At 37.6% G+C, this 16512-nt stretch overlaps 1 protein-coding gene across 1 annotated transcript in view; it reads left to right on the top strand.

Moving 5' to 3' along the window:
- Window positions 1-9584, top strand: part of QRFPR (pyroglutamylated RFamide peptide receptor) — a 62390-nt gene extending 52806 nt beyond the window's left edge. The window contains exons 3-6 of the mRNA XM_025385938.1: window positions 842-903; window positions 4629-4864; window positions 7139-7236; window positions 7945-9584. Coding sequence (XP_025241723.1) covers window positions 842-903; window positions 4629-4864; window positions 7139-7236; window positions 7945-8345 — 797 coding nt within the window. The 3' untranslated portion in view covers window positions 8346-9584. The remainder of the gene's footprint in view (window positions 1-841; window positions 904-4628; window positions 4865-7138; window positions 7237-7944) is intronic.
- Window positions 9585-16512: the final 6928 nt, after the last annotated feature.

The following is a 16512-nucleotide window of genomic DNA, read 5'->3' as shown; positions in this document are numbered from 1 at the left end:
ACAGGAAATTTGGAAAGAGCATTCTGGTTTCTGAAGTTATCAGTGTTCGTTTTCTAAATAAGAAAATAATGTCCATGTTATGGTGCTCAAGATAAATGTACATTTGATTTTAAAAAGAGGTGATAGAGAGTGGTCCATGCCATGTTTAAAAGTTATTCATCCATTCCACAAACATGGATCAGCCCCTACAGAGGGCCAGGAATTTTCCCAGAACTCTTGTTTGAGGAAACACAAAAATAAATGGCATTGTGTTTGCTTTCGAGGAATTTGTAGGGAATTGAGAAGTCAGTAAGGGCAACCAAGACACTGCACTAGAGGGCATGTAGAGACAACAGGGAATTAGTAGTCAGCTTATTTGGAAATAGCAGCAGCCTTCAAAGGTTCCCCAGAGAATGTGATTTCTGAGTCAAGTCCTGGAAAATGAGTCCACAGATAGACACTGGGAATAGGGTGGCCAGGGAGTGGCACAGTGCATTCTGGGATACAGGAACTGAAACCAGTGCTGCAGACTCCTCAGTAGAGGACTGCAATGTGAATAGCATGGACTGAAATGGAAGAGGAGAGACAGACAATTGAGATGGTAGAGAACCTCATGGGCCATGCTAAGGAAACTAGGTTTTATCTTGTAGGCAATGGAACACTATTAAACATTTAAAACTTGTTTTAGGGAGTTTATTCCAGCAACAGTTTTGAGGATGGTGAAAGAGTGGAAGCATGAACCTCAGGGGAGACCATGGCACTACCCTAGGGCAGAGAACAGCTGCCCTCCTATAGGGAATCTTGATGGTTAGATAATTATGCATGGATGTGTCATACTCTGATGACTTTAACACTTTTACAGGTGTGGTCTGGCTGGTGGCAGTCATCGTGGGATCACCCATGTGGCACGTGCAACAACTTGAGGTAGACTCCAGCTGGGATGGATAATCATGTTGTTGAACTATTTTCTCACCCTTCTTAATTGTAATTATTTTCCTTCCTGCATGAGCAATACAGCAAATTTGTATGACCTCAGCTATTTCACTGGAGGTCTTTCAAGTGGAATAAAATGATTTTTTAAGGTTCATTTTCTCTGTTTTACCTAGCTCTTCCTGATACATTGTTAGGACTCTAATGCTTAAAATACAATTTTTGAAAAATACACAGGTCAGTTTCTACATTTTCCTGCAAGCTGAGCATGCTTTTCCCAGTGTCCTCAAATGTTTTGTTACATTTTAAGAGTTGAATGATTGCTCTAAGTTTTTCTTTTATTTTTAAGTCACGTAAAAAAAATTGTAATAAATTATTTACTTAGTTGACTCTCATAAGTCTTTTCTTACCTGCCTCCTATTCATTGACACATTGAAATTCTAACTGGAAACATGCCAGGAGATCATCTTATTCATCCTCTCTCCTTTCCCCACACCTTTGTCAGACAGGCCCAGCCACGCATGGGGATTCACAGGAAGGAGAGCGCTGAGTTGGTTTCAGACAGCCCAGCCTGTCTGTTAGGGTGAACTTTAACATGTCTTGCATAGGTGATCTACCCAGGCAGCAGTTTTCAAAGACACTAGGGGGTTGCTCACATATACCCTAAGATAAGTTTTAAATGATTTATCCCTTTGTACCTTTTAAAATAGAGATAGGCAAATGTGAAACTTTACGGTCCATGTCATGTCATCCTCAAGGATAACAAATGAGCCTAAGATAAGAGAACATTCAAAAAGTAGCCTGATTTTTTTTTCATGTAACTAATTTATTGAATGAGCTGGACTCCACAGATGAGAGCAGAAAATAATTTTATTTTTTCCCTTGCTAGCTGTAAAAATGCATCTGAGGACTTTTTTAGTCCTCTTGGTGAAATATGGATGAAAAAATCTTGAGCAACTCTTCCAGTCAGATAATAAAATTTCTCTGGTCACTTTCACTCACAAGAATAGTGTGAGTTTTGTTATTAAACTGTCCTGTCCAGGAATAGAATTACATAAATCCATACTCTTATTTAATCAATTTGCAATTTTTCCCTTCCCTCAGTGTGAATAGTTTTCAGGCCTAGAAATGTGAAGGAGTTATGGTCAGCTGCTTCTGTTTCCTCTCCTTGTGTTTCTTTTTCTCTCCCCTGCCCCACTTCTCTCCCCGCGCCCCCCACACCATTGGCTGCCTCTCTCTTGTCAGAAGCTGATGAGGAAAATGGGGAGAGGAAAGGGGGAGATGTCACCAGAATCGGTGCCCTCTAGGTGTGATGGTATTGCCTGTGACTGACTACTTGCTTCAGGACTTCTCAAAGATAACCGCACTGAGACCTCGGCCAGCTGGCAAGGGATCATGCCAGCTCTTGTCTGTGGATGCTGCCCTTATCTCCAGCGGGAAGCCCAGACTGGTGGAGCCCTTTCATAATGACTCAGTTCTAAATCGTGTGGTTCATTTCTAGCCCATAGAAAACAAACAGGTGTATCCATTTTTAAATAAAATAAAAGCATTTTATTTTATTTAATATAGAAAAATTATTTTTATATGTTTAAAACTACTCTAAATATTTTTAAAATATATAATTAATTGTGTTTGTAGAAAATGCGCGTCATGTCATTGGCAAAGCCAGTCCTCACTGTCAAACAGATCAGTCCAGTCAAAGTTACTCCCTGTCAGGAAAACATCTGATTAACCAAACGTATTAATATGCATCCCATGGCCACCGTCTCACTACTAAATTCTTTTAGGACAAGCAAAGACTTCCTGAGGGCATATGCTCAGATGGTTTTATGGAAAATTTCAGGTCTTTCTTCACTCTTCAATTTCAGATTTTCTATTCCCAAACATATACTTCTCGAAAATTCTACTGCCTAATATTGTCCTGAGCTTGCAGGGACTCTGAACTTATGACAGGGATGATACAAATCTCCCTGCCTTCAGCATTTCTCACTGCCACTCTCTGCTTCAGTTGTACTGGGCTGTCTCTCTCATGAGTGATGTATTTGTCAGTTTTCAGGTGATAGAAGCAATGAGATGGTTAAGGTTGTCATTGCTCCTGCCTCCTTACTGTATGAAAAATGTGAATTCACAACTTCTCCACACCTGTCAAATACCTTTTTTTCTCTGCCAGGCTTTACCCTGAATAGAAATATATTTAAGAGAGAGAGTAGCACAAAGCCCTGCCATGCGTTTGTAATGCCTTGATCAGTGTGGCTTCCCTAACATCAGTCATTGAATTATCTCTTGTTTTGGTGCCCCGTGGTGAGATTCAGTTTGGGTGAGAGATGTGACTTTGGTAAGTTGGGAGAAGGGTGCTTATGATGGAGGAAATGGGAATGTAGACCCAGCGTGACACTTCAAACTTGGGGACGATATTAGGCAGTGGAGTTTTAGAGAAGTGTGTGTTTAGAAATAGAAGATCTGAAATTTTCCATAAAACCATCTGAGCATGCCCTCAGAAAGTCTTTGCTGAAGTCCATAGTCAGGACTTTGCCAAAGTTAGGAAGTCCGTAGTCCCTAGGGCTATGTGAACCTGATCCAAGACGCCCAGTCCAGCATACTCTTAGATGTGTCAGTCCATGCCCCCGGGTCATTGGCCTTTGCCGGCTTTGCTTCCATAGAGTCAGAATGAATTTCATTTTAACATCTTATTTCCAGAGAGTTTGAATCTTGAGATTATTTTTCAGTGAGTGTTATTCCTAGTTGCATTTGTAAGTAACACCTAGGTCAGAACTTGAATTTTCTTACCTTTAATGAGTAACCAAAAAGTTGCTTTCCCCCATTCAATTCACGTTGAAGACTGGTGATAAAATTTGCTGGGAATGTAGGCAGAAATATATCTGAGACCCAAGTATTCAGCTCCACAGTGACTAAAATGACAATAGTTTTGATAAATCTGTCATTTTTATTCCTATTACCCAAAAAAGTAACTTTTGAATATGCTTTAAATATTTAGTTTGTTCTTAAACTAGCACTTAAAGCACTCTGTATTATTTATAAATGTTATTAATAATAGTTTTGAGCTTATGAGTCTACCAGAAATAGTATGAATAAACCAGCAGGTACAATCTGAATATTTGTATATTTGCAATAGTTTGAATTCCAATTTCTCATTCATCTCAGAATAAAAGCTGCCAGTTGCCTCTTTAATATCTTTCCAAGCAATCTGATCATTATAATATATGAAGTAGCAGTAACAAATTACGGCTCTCAGTACCTTTCAACTGAAAGATGTCTCATGCCTTTCAAAAATCTATCTCAACAATTGAAGAAGCAAAATAATTTAATATTAAACTACCTAGCATGTATTTTATATTGCAAATATTGTAAAATATTTTACGATATATACTTTGGCAAATGTAGTGCTGTTTCAGTCAACTGAAAACTTGTGGCTAGTGGAAATAGAAGTTGACAAAGATAATAAATGAAAGTAAACAGGCCATGGACCTGAATTCCATTTAGAATATAAAAGATGGTATAAAACTCTTAAGACCTTAAGCAGTGAAGTGGAAAAACTATGCTTCACAACAAAAGAACAATGAAAAATGTATCTCATTTGAAATACATGCTGGGGACAAATTTGAAAGAACTTAAAAAATGTGTTGCAATAATACTTGGCTGATTTCTGTTCTTTTAATGCTGACTACTGGTTCTTTTAATGAATTTTTCTTATTATAAAGATCAAATATGACTTCCTATATGAAAAGGAACACATCTGCTGCTTAGAAGAGTGGACCAGCCCTGTGCACCAGAAGATCTATACCACCTTCATCCTTGTCATCCTCTTCCTCCTGCCTCTTATGGTGATGCTTATTCTGTACAGTAAAATTGGTTATGAACTTTGGATAAAGAAAAGAGTTGGGGATGGTTCAGTGCTGCAAACTATTCATGGAAAAGAAATGTCCAAAATAGCCAGGTCTGTTTAATGAAATATTCGCCTCTTTAAAATATCTTTAATTAATTGTGCTGGAAGGGATGGTTGCCAGGGCTCTCAGAACCACTAGGTAATTTAGTCTAAGCAACCTTTGTAATTCAAATTTAAGGCATGGACTGACTTTAAACTCTTGAAGTTTTACATGGGGCGGAAAGAAACAACAAGATTACCAGCTCGCAAATCAACTGGGAAGTTACAGCTATAGGTAGAAACTGACTTGGAATTTAGAATATATATGATGTGGTAGGAAGACAGTGGGCTGGTGTCAGAACCCTGTGGTCCTATGGGTACTCTCTCTATCACTCACCAGCCACAAGATAGACATCAGTCTCACTCCCAAGGCTCTGCTTCCCTCATATGTACAAGGAGCATAATAACATCCATCCTTACTTAATCCCACCCAAAGATGATGCTAAAAGACAAAAGATTGATCTGTATGAAAATCCTTTGGAAACCGAAGCATGCTATTTATTTTAAATTATTATTATTTATTTATTTTTACCTAAGGGCTTTGCTTTCTGAATTTATTCATTAATAGAAATTTTAAAAGACGACTTACTGCTGTGATACTTGTAGTCCATATCATTTTTTAATAATCTACACTGAATGACTATCAGAAACAAAGCAAAAAAGCCTTAAATGGAGGAGTCTGGTGATTTGGTGGGATTTTATCATCTCTCCAAGTGTGCTCTAGTGCTCAGTTTGAATTAAAAAGCCCTTCTCAATGTACGGGGCCCCTAGACTGTTCAGCACCTTGGGACCTATCGTTAAGTTGGTTCCTCCCACTTCCTTGAAAGAAAAAGCTACCGTGTTGAAATAAGAGATAATGGATCAGGCACAGTGGCTCATGCCCGTAATCCCAGCAATTTGGGGGGACCAAGGTGGGTGGATCACTTGAGGTCAGGAGTTCGAGACCAGCCTGGCCAACATGGTGAAACTCAGTCTCTACTAAAAATACAAAAATTAGCTGGACGTGGTGGTGAGTGCCTGTAATCCCAGCTACTTGGGAGGCTGAGGCAGGAGAATTGCTTGAACCTGATAGACAGAGGTTGCAGTGAGCCGAGATCACACCACTGCACTCTAGTCTGGGTGACAGAGCAAGACTCCATCTCAAAAAATAATAATAATAATCATAATAAAAGATAATGAGTATGAGTTTTTATAAACTTAAAGCACCATGCATATGTGTAGAGTTCTTGAAGATGTAAATCCTCTTTACAGAAGTCATGGAGAAAATTAGTTTGAAGCCCTGGTTAATCATATTGTTAAGATACATCAGGCCGGGTGTGGTGGCTCACACCTGGAATCCCAGCACTTTAGGAGACTGAGGTTGGAGGACTGCTTGAGCCCAGGAGTTTGAGACTAGCCTGGGCCACAAAGTGAGACCCCGTCTCTACAAAAAATTTAAAAGTTAGCTGGGTGTAGTGGCATGCACCTGTGGTCCCAGCTACATGGAAGGCTGAGGTGGGAGGATCACTTGAGCCCAGGTTGAGGTTTCAGTGAGCCATGATTGCACCACTCCTCTACAGCCTGGGCAAAAGAGTAAGAACCTGTCTCAAAAAAAAAAAACAAAAAAAACAAAAAAAAAACAAGATATATCATATAGATATTCATTTTAATTGTATTCCTGGAACTTCCCATATTTCATATTTTTTTTTTTTGGTAGAGATGGGGTTTTGCCATGTTGCCTAGGCTGGTGTTGATCTCCTGGACTCACACAATTCACCTGTCTTGTCCACCCAAAGAGCTGGGATTACAAGCATGAGTTACTGCATCTGGCCCATATTTTATAAATATTGATATTTTACTGCCACAGGCATGAATGCTCTTTAATATAAAGTGAGTGAAAGCTTTATATTGAAGTAACAGAAGTTGGACTTCCTAAATTCACATCCAGGATACAGTCTTTACTAGTCATCCAACTTCACAAATTAATTAACCTTCTGTGTGTCTCGATTTCTGCATCTATCAAATGACTTATTGAGAAAATTAATAACATCATCCATTTCATGCATCTGGCAGAGTGCCAGATTCGTAATGAGCAGACATTCAAAGAACACTTATGATGTGGAAAATATTAAGATGAGGGTAATATCAACAGGAAAAGAGGATAATCAGCTCACAAATAACCTATCATAAACTTAATTTAAAAATTATATTTGAGTGAACTAGGCTCAGACTTTAATAGCTTTGCAATGAAGCTGGCACATTTGCCAAGGAGAAGTTAACTAATACAATGTTTGCTTGTGGGTTTAGGAAGAAGAAACGAGCTGTCATTATGATGGTGACAGTGGTGGCTCTCTTTGCTGTGTGCTGGGCACCATTCCATGTTGTCCATATGATGATTGAATACAGTGAGTGCTTGTCATTCTCATTTGATAGACATTCTCATTCATTTCCTGTGAGAATAGACAATGAATCTTTGAAATGTGCCGCTGTTCACTTGGATAATCAAATACCTAACATTTCATGTTTCTTTCATGTCTTCAAGATCACAAGGTCATTATGTGGTAGGTCATTATGTATGACTATGACTAAATCTTTAATAATTACAGAAGACAAAAGCTTTGAGATTCCTCTCCCGTGTTACTCCTTCTGTTCTCCCTAGGCTATTTAAACGTTGGGAAAGGAGTGACATCCTATGAGCATTTCCCATTTAGAACCCGACTTGAATAGTTAGACCTGCAGTATATTCTCTCTGATAACCCAGGACTTATCATGGTTCTCAGTATGATTTTGTTTCTGTAAGGCAAGTGAACATTTGAAGGGTTACTGCTGCTTCTAGTTTACATGAAGCTTGGAGTTATCAAGCTGCATTGCTATAAGCCCCCTACTATTTGCTGGACACCAGGCTATGCTTGTAAGCCTAGATTCTCTAAGTGAAGACTCATCACAAAGGTTATTTTTATTCAGATATCAGATGCCTCTCCCAAAACGATCTTGAGAATTTTTCACACCTTTAGATACTTGTACAAGTGTAAGTCTTTGACAGACGACAAACAAAAGTTTTATTTTATGCTCCTTAAAATAAATATACATTCTAAAATATTACTTTATTTCAGGTAATTTTGAAAAGGAATATGATGATGTCACAATCAAGATGATTTTTGCTATCGTGCAAATTATTGGATTTTCCAACTCCATCTGTAATCCCATTGTCTATGCATTTATGAATGAAAACTTCAAAAAAAATGTTTTGTCTGCAGTTTGTTATTGCATAGTAAACAAAACCTTCTCTCCAGCACAAAGGCATGGAAATTCAGGAATTACCATGATGCAGAAGAAAGCAAAGTTTTCCCTCAGAGAGAATCCAGTGGAGGAAACCAAAGGAGAAACGTTCAGTGATGGCAACATTGAAGTCAAATTGTGTGAGCAGACAAAGGAGATAAAAAAGCTCAAACGACATCTTGCTCTCTTTAGGTCTGAACTGGCTGAGAATTCTACTTTAGACAGTGGGCATTAATTATAACAATATCTTCATAATTAATGCCCTTCAGATTGTAACCCAAAGAGAAAATTATTTTGAGCAAAGGTCAAATACTTTTTTTATTCTTAAGATGATGACAAGAAGAAAACAAATCATGTTTCCGTTAAAAAATGACACGAGGTTGGTCCAAGTGCAGTGATGTTTACAACCAATTGATCACAACCACTCAACAGATTTCTGTGTTCCTTCTCACTTCCACTGCTTCACTTGACTAGCCTTAAAAAAGTGACATGGAAGGCCAAGTGTGGTGTCTCACGCTTGTAATCCCAGCACTTTGGGAGACCGAGGCTGATGGATCACAAGGTCAGGAGATCAAAACCATCCTGGCTAACACGGTGAAACCTCGTCTCTACTAAAAATACAAAAAATTAGCCGGGCGTGGTGGCGGCCGCCTGTATTCCCAGCTACTCGGGAGGCTGAGGTGGGAGAACGGAGTGAACCTGGAAGGTGGGGCTTGCAGTGAGCCGAGATTGCGCCACTGCGCTCCAACCTGGGCAAAAGAGCGAGACTCCCCATCTCAAAAAATTTTTTTTGAAAAATTTGTGAACCATACTTTTAATATTATTTCAGTAGATTTTAAAAAATCTTGTACAGAAATCAGTGTTCTTAGCTAACAGTTTTTCTCCCAAGCAGTTTTTCTCCCACCGTAATGTGACTATGTATTGCTAGACTGAATAAGAAAATCACTTAAAATAATGTCTTCTTCCTTGAAAATTAAGTTAATAGTTCAGTGCTGTAATGTGATTTTTATTGCACTGTTGAAATTAGGTAATACAGTCTCTTGCACATGAGGTCTGTGCCACAATCATAAAATTAAAGCAGAGGGAGAAGCAGCCAAGTGACGGATGAATGAGACGTAGAGGAAGATGCCTGTACTGGAGCTTTGTATGGTTCTGCCAGTTACCTTGCTGCCTTGCTGTATGACTGGCAAGTCACATCGCCTTTCTAAGCCTTCATGTTTTCCTCTGTAAACTGGAGATGATACCCGCTCCACTTCACGGAGTTGCTGCCAGAACAAAATGAGACACGAGCAGACAAACCCTTTGTACTCTAAACAGCCTCAAGCTCTGATGCATAAGCTCCCTATGTCTCACATCTCCCCTTTATGTTCTCTTTTCCTTTCTGAGACTCTCCCCGACCCCTGCCCAACTTTCCCCTCATGCCTGTGTTGTAACTGGTTTCTCTAATCAAAAGAAGAAAGTTTGGGGAGCCTCATTTCTGTGATATATTTAGACAAAACTATCTCATATGGTTATCTTTTTAAGCCCCTTATTTTCACTGATGAGATTTCTTATATAAAAGGAATTTTCTGTGTAGTTAGTAGATGAGGGTGTGAATCAACTCCAAGCCCATGAAATTGTACTGTGCCCAAGGCTGACCCTCAAGAACTGGGTCAAGAAGAACAATAGAGTCCCCCACCCATATTCCTTACCCCAACCTCCCTTAAGTGCAATCCTTGTCTCTTCAATCTTCTCTCTGGTTCCCAAATGTCATGGATACAGAGGCCACCATCACAGCACCCTGTCATTTTGCTTTCAACAGCTACGATTCCCAAAGTCCAGCATCAACCTCACAGCCAAAGTGTTTATTCCATTTCCAGTTTTCCAGCACTTATTCTCCCAGCTAGGTAATAGGAAGAGAAGCTTAAGAGCTTATAGGACATTTTACAGGTAAAAGCTTTAAGATTTGGTAACAAAGGAACTAACTGTTGGGATCTTCAAGATACAGACATTTAATTTTATATGTGTCAGTGAAGCATGCATGAAAAAGACAAAGATGAAACAATGTACAGTATTCTGAAAAATTGTCAATATGACACTGCAAAATTCACAAAAAGAAAAGAGAGAGACTGATTATTTAGTTTCTACTGAAGTGGACTATGGGTTATTTATATAAACTGCCTGTCATATCTAGTTACCCTATGGCAAAACAATGATTATCATTAAACATTAAACCATTAAAAATGAATTGGATTCACTGATTTTGGTTATCCTTACTCAGTTGGTAAGTATTCATATAATTCTTTCTACATTTGGTGTATACATGGTCTAAATATGACTTAATGAAAAACATAAATCTGCACTGTTATTGACCATGTAATTATTAAGGTTAGAAGTTTCTTATAATTCCTAAATATTTAGATATAAGGTAATAACATAAATATTTACTGTAAAATTTCCAGACATCTTATGAAAGCCTTTTTTTAAAAAAAAAATTTGCTCACATTGCATTAAAGCTGTTTTAGAAACAGTAGCAGTAATAGCACACCTTTTTTGTCGTTTAAACATATAATCCCTTTGCTCTGTTATGAAGCTTCAAAAGGTAAATGTGGTCCAATCTGTTCCTGAAAATGTCCTACTATTAGCCAAAGAAGCTGTGAGTCTCATCTGGACATTGAGTCCAGACACTGATATAACACAGCCTGTGAGTCCATAGAGAGTTCACTCTGGATTTGCAAAACGAACCTGACTACTGCCTTTTGTTCTCTTTTCTCTGACTTCACAGTCCCTTGAGTCTTTATTCCCTTTGTCTTCTACTCAGCCATCTGCCTTTTTTGCCTTTTGTCTCTGCCACAGACTGCCTGTCACTCATTTTATCCATCTGGTTTTCCTTTACCTGGTGCTTGGAGTGAAAATTGAAAAGGTTTTGTTGGATCCAGGAGGTAGGGTTGGGAGTGGTACGGAAAACTAGCTTTTCATCTATTAGCATTTAGGTAAAACATTTGTGAAAGCAGTAAAAAATACGTTTCACTGCTCAGACCTCTAAGCCTTTTATTTCATTATGGATCACTATGCCAAAAAGAGATCAGTATCTTTTCTCCACTCTATAAATAGATATGACCTTCTGAGGAATATTCATAGTTCATGTCCCTTTTGATTATACTATGAAGGATATGTCCTTTTTTTTGCCATAGTTTGGTATGGTTCAGAACACCAGTGTTATACATACTAGTTTGATTAAAGATTAATTACTAGTTCCAAGATCATTTTAAAAAGAGAAACCCAGTTTCAGGCCCTATGCTATGTTACTTGAAGGCTTACAATAAATCAAAATAACAAGAAAATGTGTCATTGGCTTAAGGATAGATACTTAGCTAAATGCAAAATAATAAAGATACCAGAAGAAAAGGCACAAATATGTAATCAACTTGTTTTGGCTGAGGTAGCAGCATAATTCAATGGGGGGAATGACAACCTTAAAACAAAAGGTTCTGGAACAATTGGATATTCAAGGACCAAAAATAGGACTTTGATTCTTATACTACATACAAAAATTAACTCATAATGCACCGTATACTTAAACAAAAGAGCTAAATCTGCAAAACCTCTAGAATAAAATAGAAGAAAACCCTGGTACCCTAAATTAGGCAAAGATTTCATAAGGCACTAAAAGCAGGAAGCATAAAAGGAAATTGATAAAATTAACTTTGTCAAAATGAATAGCTTCTGCTATTTGAAAGGTAATACTATAAAAATGAAAGGACAAGCCACAGATTATAAGAAAATATGTGCAAAACACATCTGGTAAAGACCACATATCCATTATTTATAAAGAATTCTCACAACTCAGTAATAAAATTGGCAAATTATTTGAACAAACATTTTACCTAAAAAGAAACACAAATCAATAAGCATATGAAAAGCTGCTCAACATCAATAGTCACTACAAATGGCAAAACAAAACAACAGTAAGATGGCGCTACAGAGTCCCTAGAATAATTGAAGTTAAAAAGTGTTGGCAAGGACGTTGAGCAACTGGAATTCCCATGGCTGGTGGGAATATAAAATGACACAGTTATTTGGGAAACAATTGGCTAATAAATTGAACAGTTGTTCTACAACCCAGAAATTCCATTCCTGGCTGGGCATGGTGGCTCACGCCTCTAATCCCAGCACTTTGGGAGGCCGAGGTGGGTGGATCACAAGGTCAGGAGATCAAGACCATCCTGGCCAACATGGTGAAACCCTGTATCTACTAAAAATATAAAAATTAGCCAGGCGTGGTGGTGGGCACCTGTAGTCCCAGCTACTCTGGAGCTGAGGCAGGAGAATCACTTGAACTTGGGAGGCAGAGATTGCAGTGAGCTAAGACCACGCCACTGCACTCCAGCCTGGCGACAGAGCAAGACTCTGTCTAAAAAAAAAAAAAAAAAAAAAATTCCTGGATATTTTCTCAAGAGGAATTAAAACATATGAATATTCATAGAAGCTTAATTCATAATCACTAAAAACTGGAAACAATCCGAATGTCTATCAGCTGGTGAATGGTTAAACAAATTGTGGAAAAGCAATCCAATTGAATATGACTTACCAACAAAAAAGAATTAATTGTTGATACATGGGACAACAAGGATCAACTTCAAAAGTATTCTGCTGAGTGAAAGAAGCCAGCCAAAAAAAACTATATGCTCTATGATTCCATTTACATGAAATTCCAGAGAAGACAAAGCTGCAGGAATGAAAAACGGGGAGGGGTTGCCATGGGCTAGTAGTTAAGTTTAGCCAATTGAATGCAAGAGAGTGACTTTTTTGGATGACAGAAACGTGTTATCTCTTAATTTTAGTAATGGTTACTTGGGTTTAAACATTTGTCCAATTGATTAAATTGCATTCATTAAAAGGATGAATTTATTGTATACAAGTTATAGTTTGATTTTTTAAAGTACATTTCATGAAGGAATTCCATTTCGCAATGTAAAAATGCCAACTCTTCATACTGATTCCTTGACCCGAAGAAGAAGAGTATCTATAGTAGGAAAAGCCTAGTGGAGGCTTTTAAAATTGCCCTACCCACTACCACCACTCAAGAGAGTAAATTAAAAATAATATTTTGGCCCCAGGTGAACAACAGAGATTGGTGCTGCACTCAGAGATTTAAATGATACTGCATATATACCCATCATATCTTCATTTGTTTCACTAATATGATAGATTCTGAGATTTAAATGATAGTGCATATATACCCATCATATCTTCATTTGATTCACTAATGTGATAGATTCCTGCAAAACTTAAATGGATTGTAATACATGACGTAGATTGCCACAAATAAGTAGTAGCCCCAAGTGCTGTGCTGTGCTGAATGTGGTATCTTTACGGGAGCAGATTACCACAGCGTCTAGCACACTGTATGTAGCTATTCATCAGGCCAATGCTTTGTTTTCAATGTCTATTAGGAAGGAGAATAAGCAGGAATCTTCTACATCCACATGGAATAAACAATGTATATTCTATTGTCTTAACAAAAATTATGTTTATCTGTCTGTTCCTTTACAGGATAGTCCAAAGGGACATGAAGTGTCTGGATATTCCACAGAAGATCATATTGGTCCTCTATGACATTATACTACCTGTGTCTGATACTATGAATATATATATATATATATAGTGTGTGTGTGTATATATATAGTGTATATATATGCGTGTATATATATATGTATGTGTGTGTGCGTGTACACACATACAGTCTTGCTACATGGACTCTGTGCTATTGGGAAACATGTACCCCAGAAAGTGGGAGATAACAGTGATAAAACTTACAGATTTAGAGGCTGCCACATTGGTGAAGTTTTTAGAGGTCTTTCAAAGAAAATTACAGATTTTTGTACCTTGAATTTCCTACCACTAACAGAGAAGTACAATTCTTGGGAGGCCTCTTTGTATTTGATACTCTTTTCTAGAGAGTCGTGTTTTGATCATTTTCTTGGTGAAATGGTAGGCTGCTAGATATGGGTGTGTCCTAGAGCTAGAAAGAGCTCTGCAGCAGGTTAGGTAGTAACCAAAGAAACTGCCATTTGAACCATATGAATTAGAAGATCCAATAATTTAGATTGTAGTAGGAGAAAAGCCTGTTGCTTGGATCATATGATCCATAAAATTCCATAGTACTAAGGTATCTGTGTTAGATAAAGATGCAATGTGGAGCCTCTAACAGGTCCCAGTTAAGAAGTTATAGTGTTTATTGCTGTATTTCTGAAGCAAGTGCATGCTATTTGCAGCAAATTATTTATCATCGAAAGGTAGTGCATGAAGTGCTATTGGCCCCTGTAGAGACCAACTGAGTTACTATTCAGTGACTATGTGGCCAAAATTTCTTACCATGTGTTGGGTGCTGTCTTACCCAACAAGTGTTAAGCATGGGCAGTCTCAGAAATAATTAATTCATAATAAAATGGAAATAGTATATCCAGAATCACACAGATCAGGAGGGCACAGATAAACTGCACAGACAGGTGGCACATAGCTCCACATCACTCAGCACTCCTGCACCTGTGGTCCCATGTTTGCCTGGATTGTCAGTGACTGAGAGAGGTGTGTTAGAATCTTCCACTATGCCTTATATTTCTCCTTTTAAAGATGCCAGCTTTTGCTGGCGTGTTAAGGCTATGTTATCAGGTACATGTACACATAGGATTCTCAGATCTTCCTTTATGATTGGCCATTTTATCATTATGAATTGTTCTTTCTTATCTTTTAGCAATCAGGAAGTTTTCAAAGAATGCATTATCAAAAGTCCTCTAAATGTGTTGAATAAATTGTTGAAAACTATGTGTTCTGTTTTTCATAATAGAAACAATAATTCAACAATAGGAAAAATTCTGAGTGACTGCCAGTAGAGGAGTAACCAAATAAATGATCTTACATTCTCATATGATCTATATTTTCAAGGAATGTTTATTGCCACGTGTGGCAGGTGAAGTCTTGCAAATAAAAGGTGAAAACTACACATTCAGAAAGTTACCCCTAATGCTTAACCTGGTCTACTCCACACCCATATAGTCTATAAAAATAAAATTCCTTTATTTATCACTCCATAAAGAGTTATTTTTACATTCTCAGCTTGCCAAAGTAGGCTTATGGTGATTTTCTGCTTTACTGCCCTAAAGTTTAACCTGAAGCCATTTAATTCAATTATCTGTAAGACTAGCATGCTCTTTAAATACAATGTTTAAAAACTTATTGCTATTAGTAGAGTAAAAAAGCAGTTCACCTACTTTTCAAATGTCATATTTGTCGGTTTTATGGAGAGTACAGAGGTCCTTTACATGTTAAAAAACAAACACCATACCCATCCATTAAAAAGTGTAAACTGATAGTATGTTGTTCTCATTGACTCATTCAACAGATATTTTTGGAGCTCCTGCTGTGTGTCAGACCTAGACAGACTCTTTCCAACTCCAGATCAAGAAAATTCTTTCTACTCTGAACTAGAACAGATTGAAAAGGGTTGACTGGCAAAAGTTAGAAAAAACAGGTAATTCATAGCTTTAAAAACAGACATGGCCTCAGTGCCTTAAATCTCAGGCCCCTTTCTGCCTTTGGTCACAGAAATTTTTGTTTTCTAGAACTGAGATTATGATGTATCTAAAAAAGAAAAAAATTAAAAACAAATGAAATAAGATGACAAAAAATGACCCTATTTGAATCATCAGAATTACCAGAGGACAGAAGTAAACGAATTCCCGTGTTCTGAGTCCTATGGCTTCTGTCACTACATGGGGCTGCCATGTTTACAAAACCATTAAGAAAACTTATATAAAAATAAACTATTTTAAAAATTAATAGTTAATGAACTGGCAAAGGTGATTTTTTTAATGAAGGAGTTTCAAGGAAAAGGAACATCTGAGAAGCACCAGTTATATCTCTTTTCTGTAAGGAGGAGGAGTTTCAAGTGTAACAGATGTTCTCTAAACTCCAACAGCCTGAGTGACTTCAAAAATAATTAAGGAATGATTTCTTACTTAAAATAGCAGACTATGTAAACACATTTATTTCTCCTCCCTACTGAGATCCTATCAAAATGATATTAAAGGAATAGCAAATGTATAGACCCACAAACATGATGAAAAGGAGAGGATAGCCACAGTGAATACGAATTTTCAATAAATATCCTGATGAAACCTAGATGTTGATTATAGCATTGAAATCATGAAGCAAAATAGAGAAAGTCACAGGTTCTGCCCAGAGCAGACCACAGTAGTGGAAGAATTAATTAATGATACATCTCCAGAAGAGTTAGACATCATGGTCTATTCCATCATCTGCCATAAATAGAATGGCTACCCGAAAGGTGTTTATTCCTCACAGCTTAACATTCCCACCCCAAACATACACATACATTTATTCTTGAAGGAAATTAAACG

This window comes from Theropithecus gelada, chromosome 5, assembly GCF_003255815.1.
Source record: "Theropithecus gelada isolate Dixy chromosome 5, Tgel_1.0, whole genome shotgun sequence".
NCBI lineage: Eukaryota > Metazoa > Chordata > Mammalia > Primates > Cercopithecidae > Theropithecus > Theropithecus gelada.
Note: the sequence above shows the minus strand (reverse complement) of the source record. Positions and strands in the feature narration are given on the sequence as shown.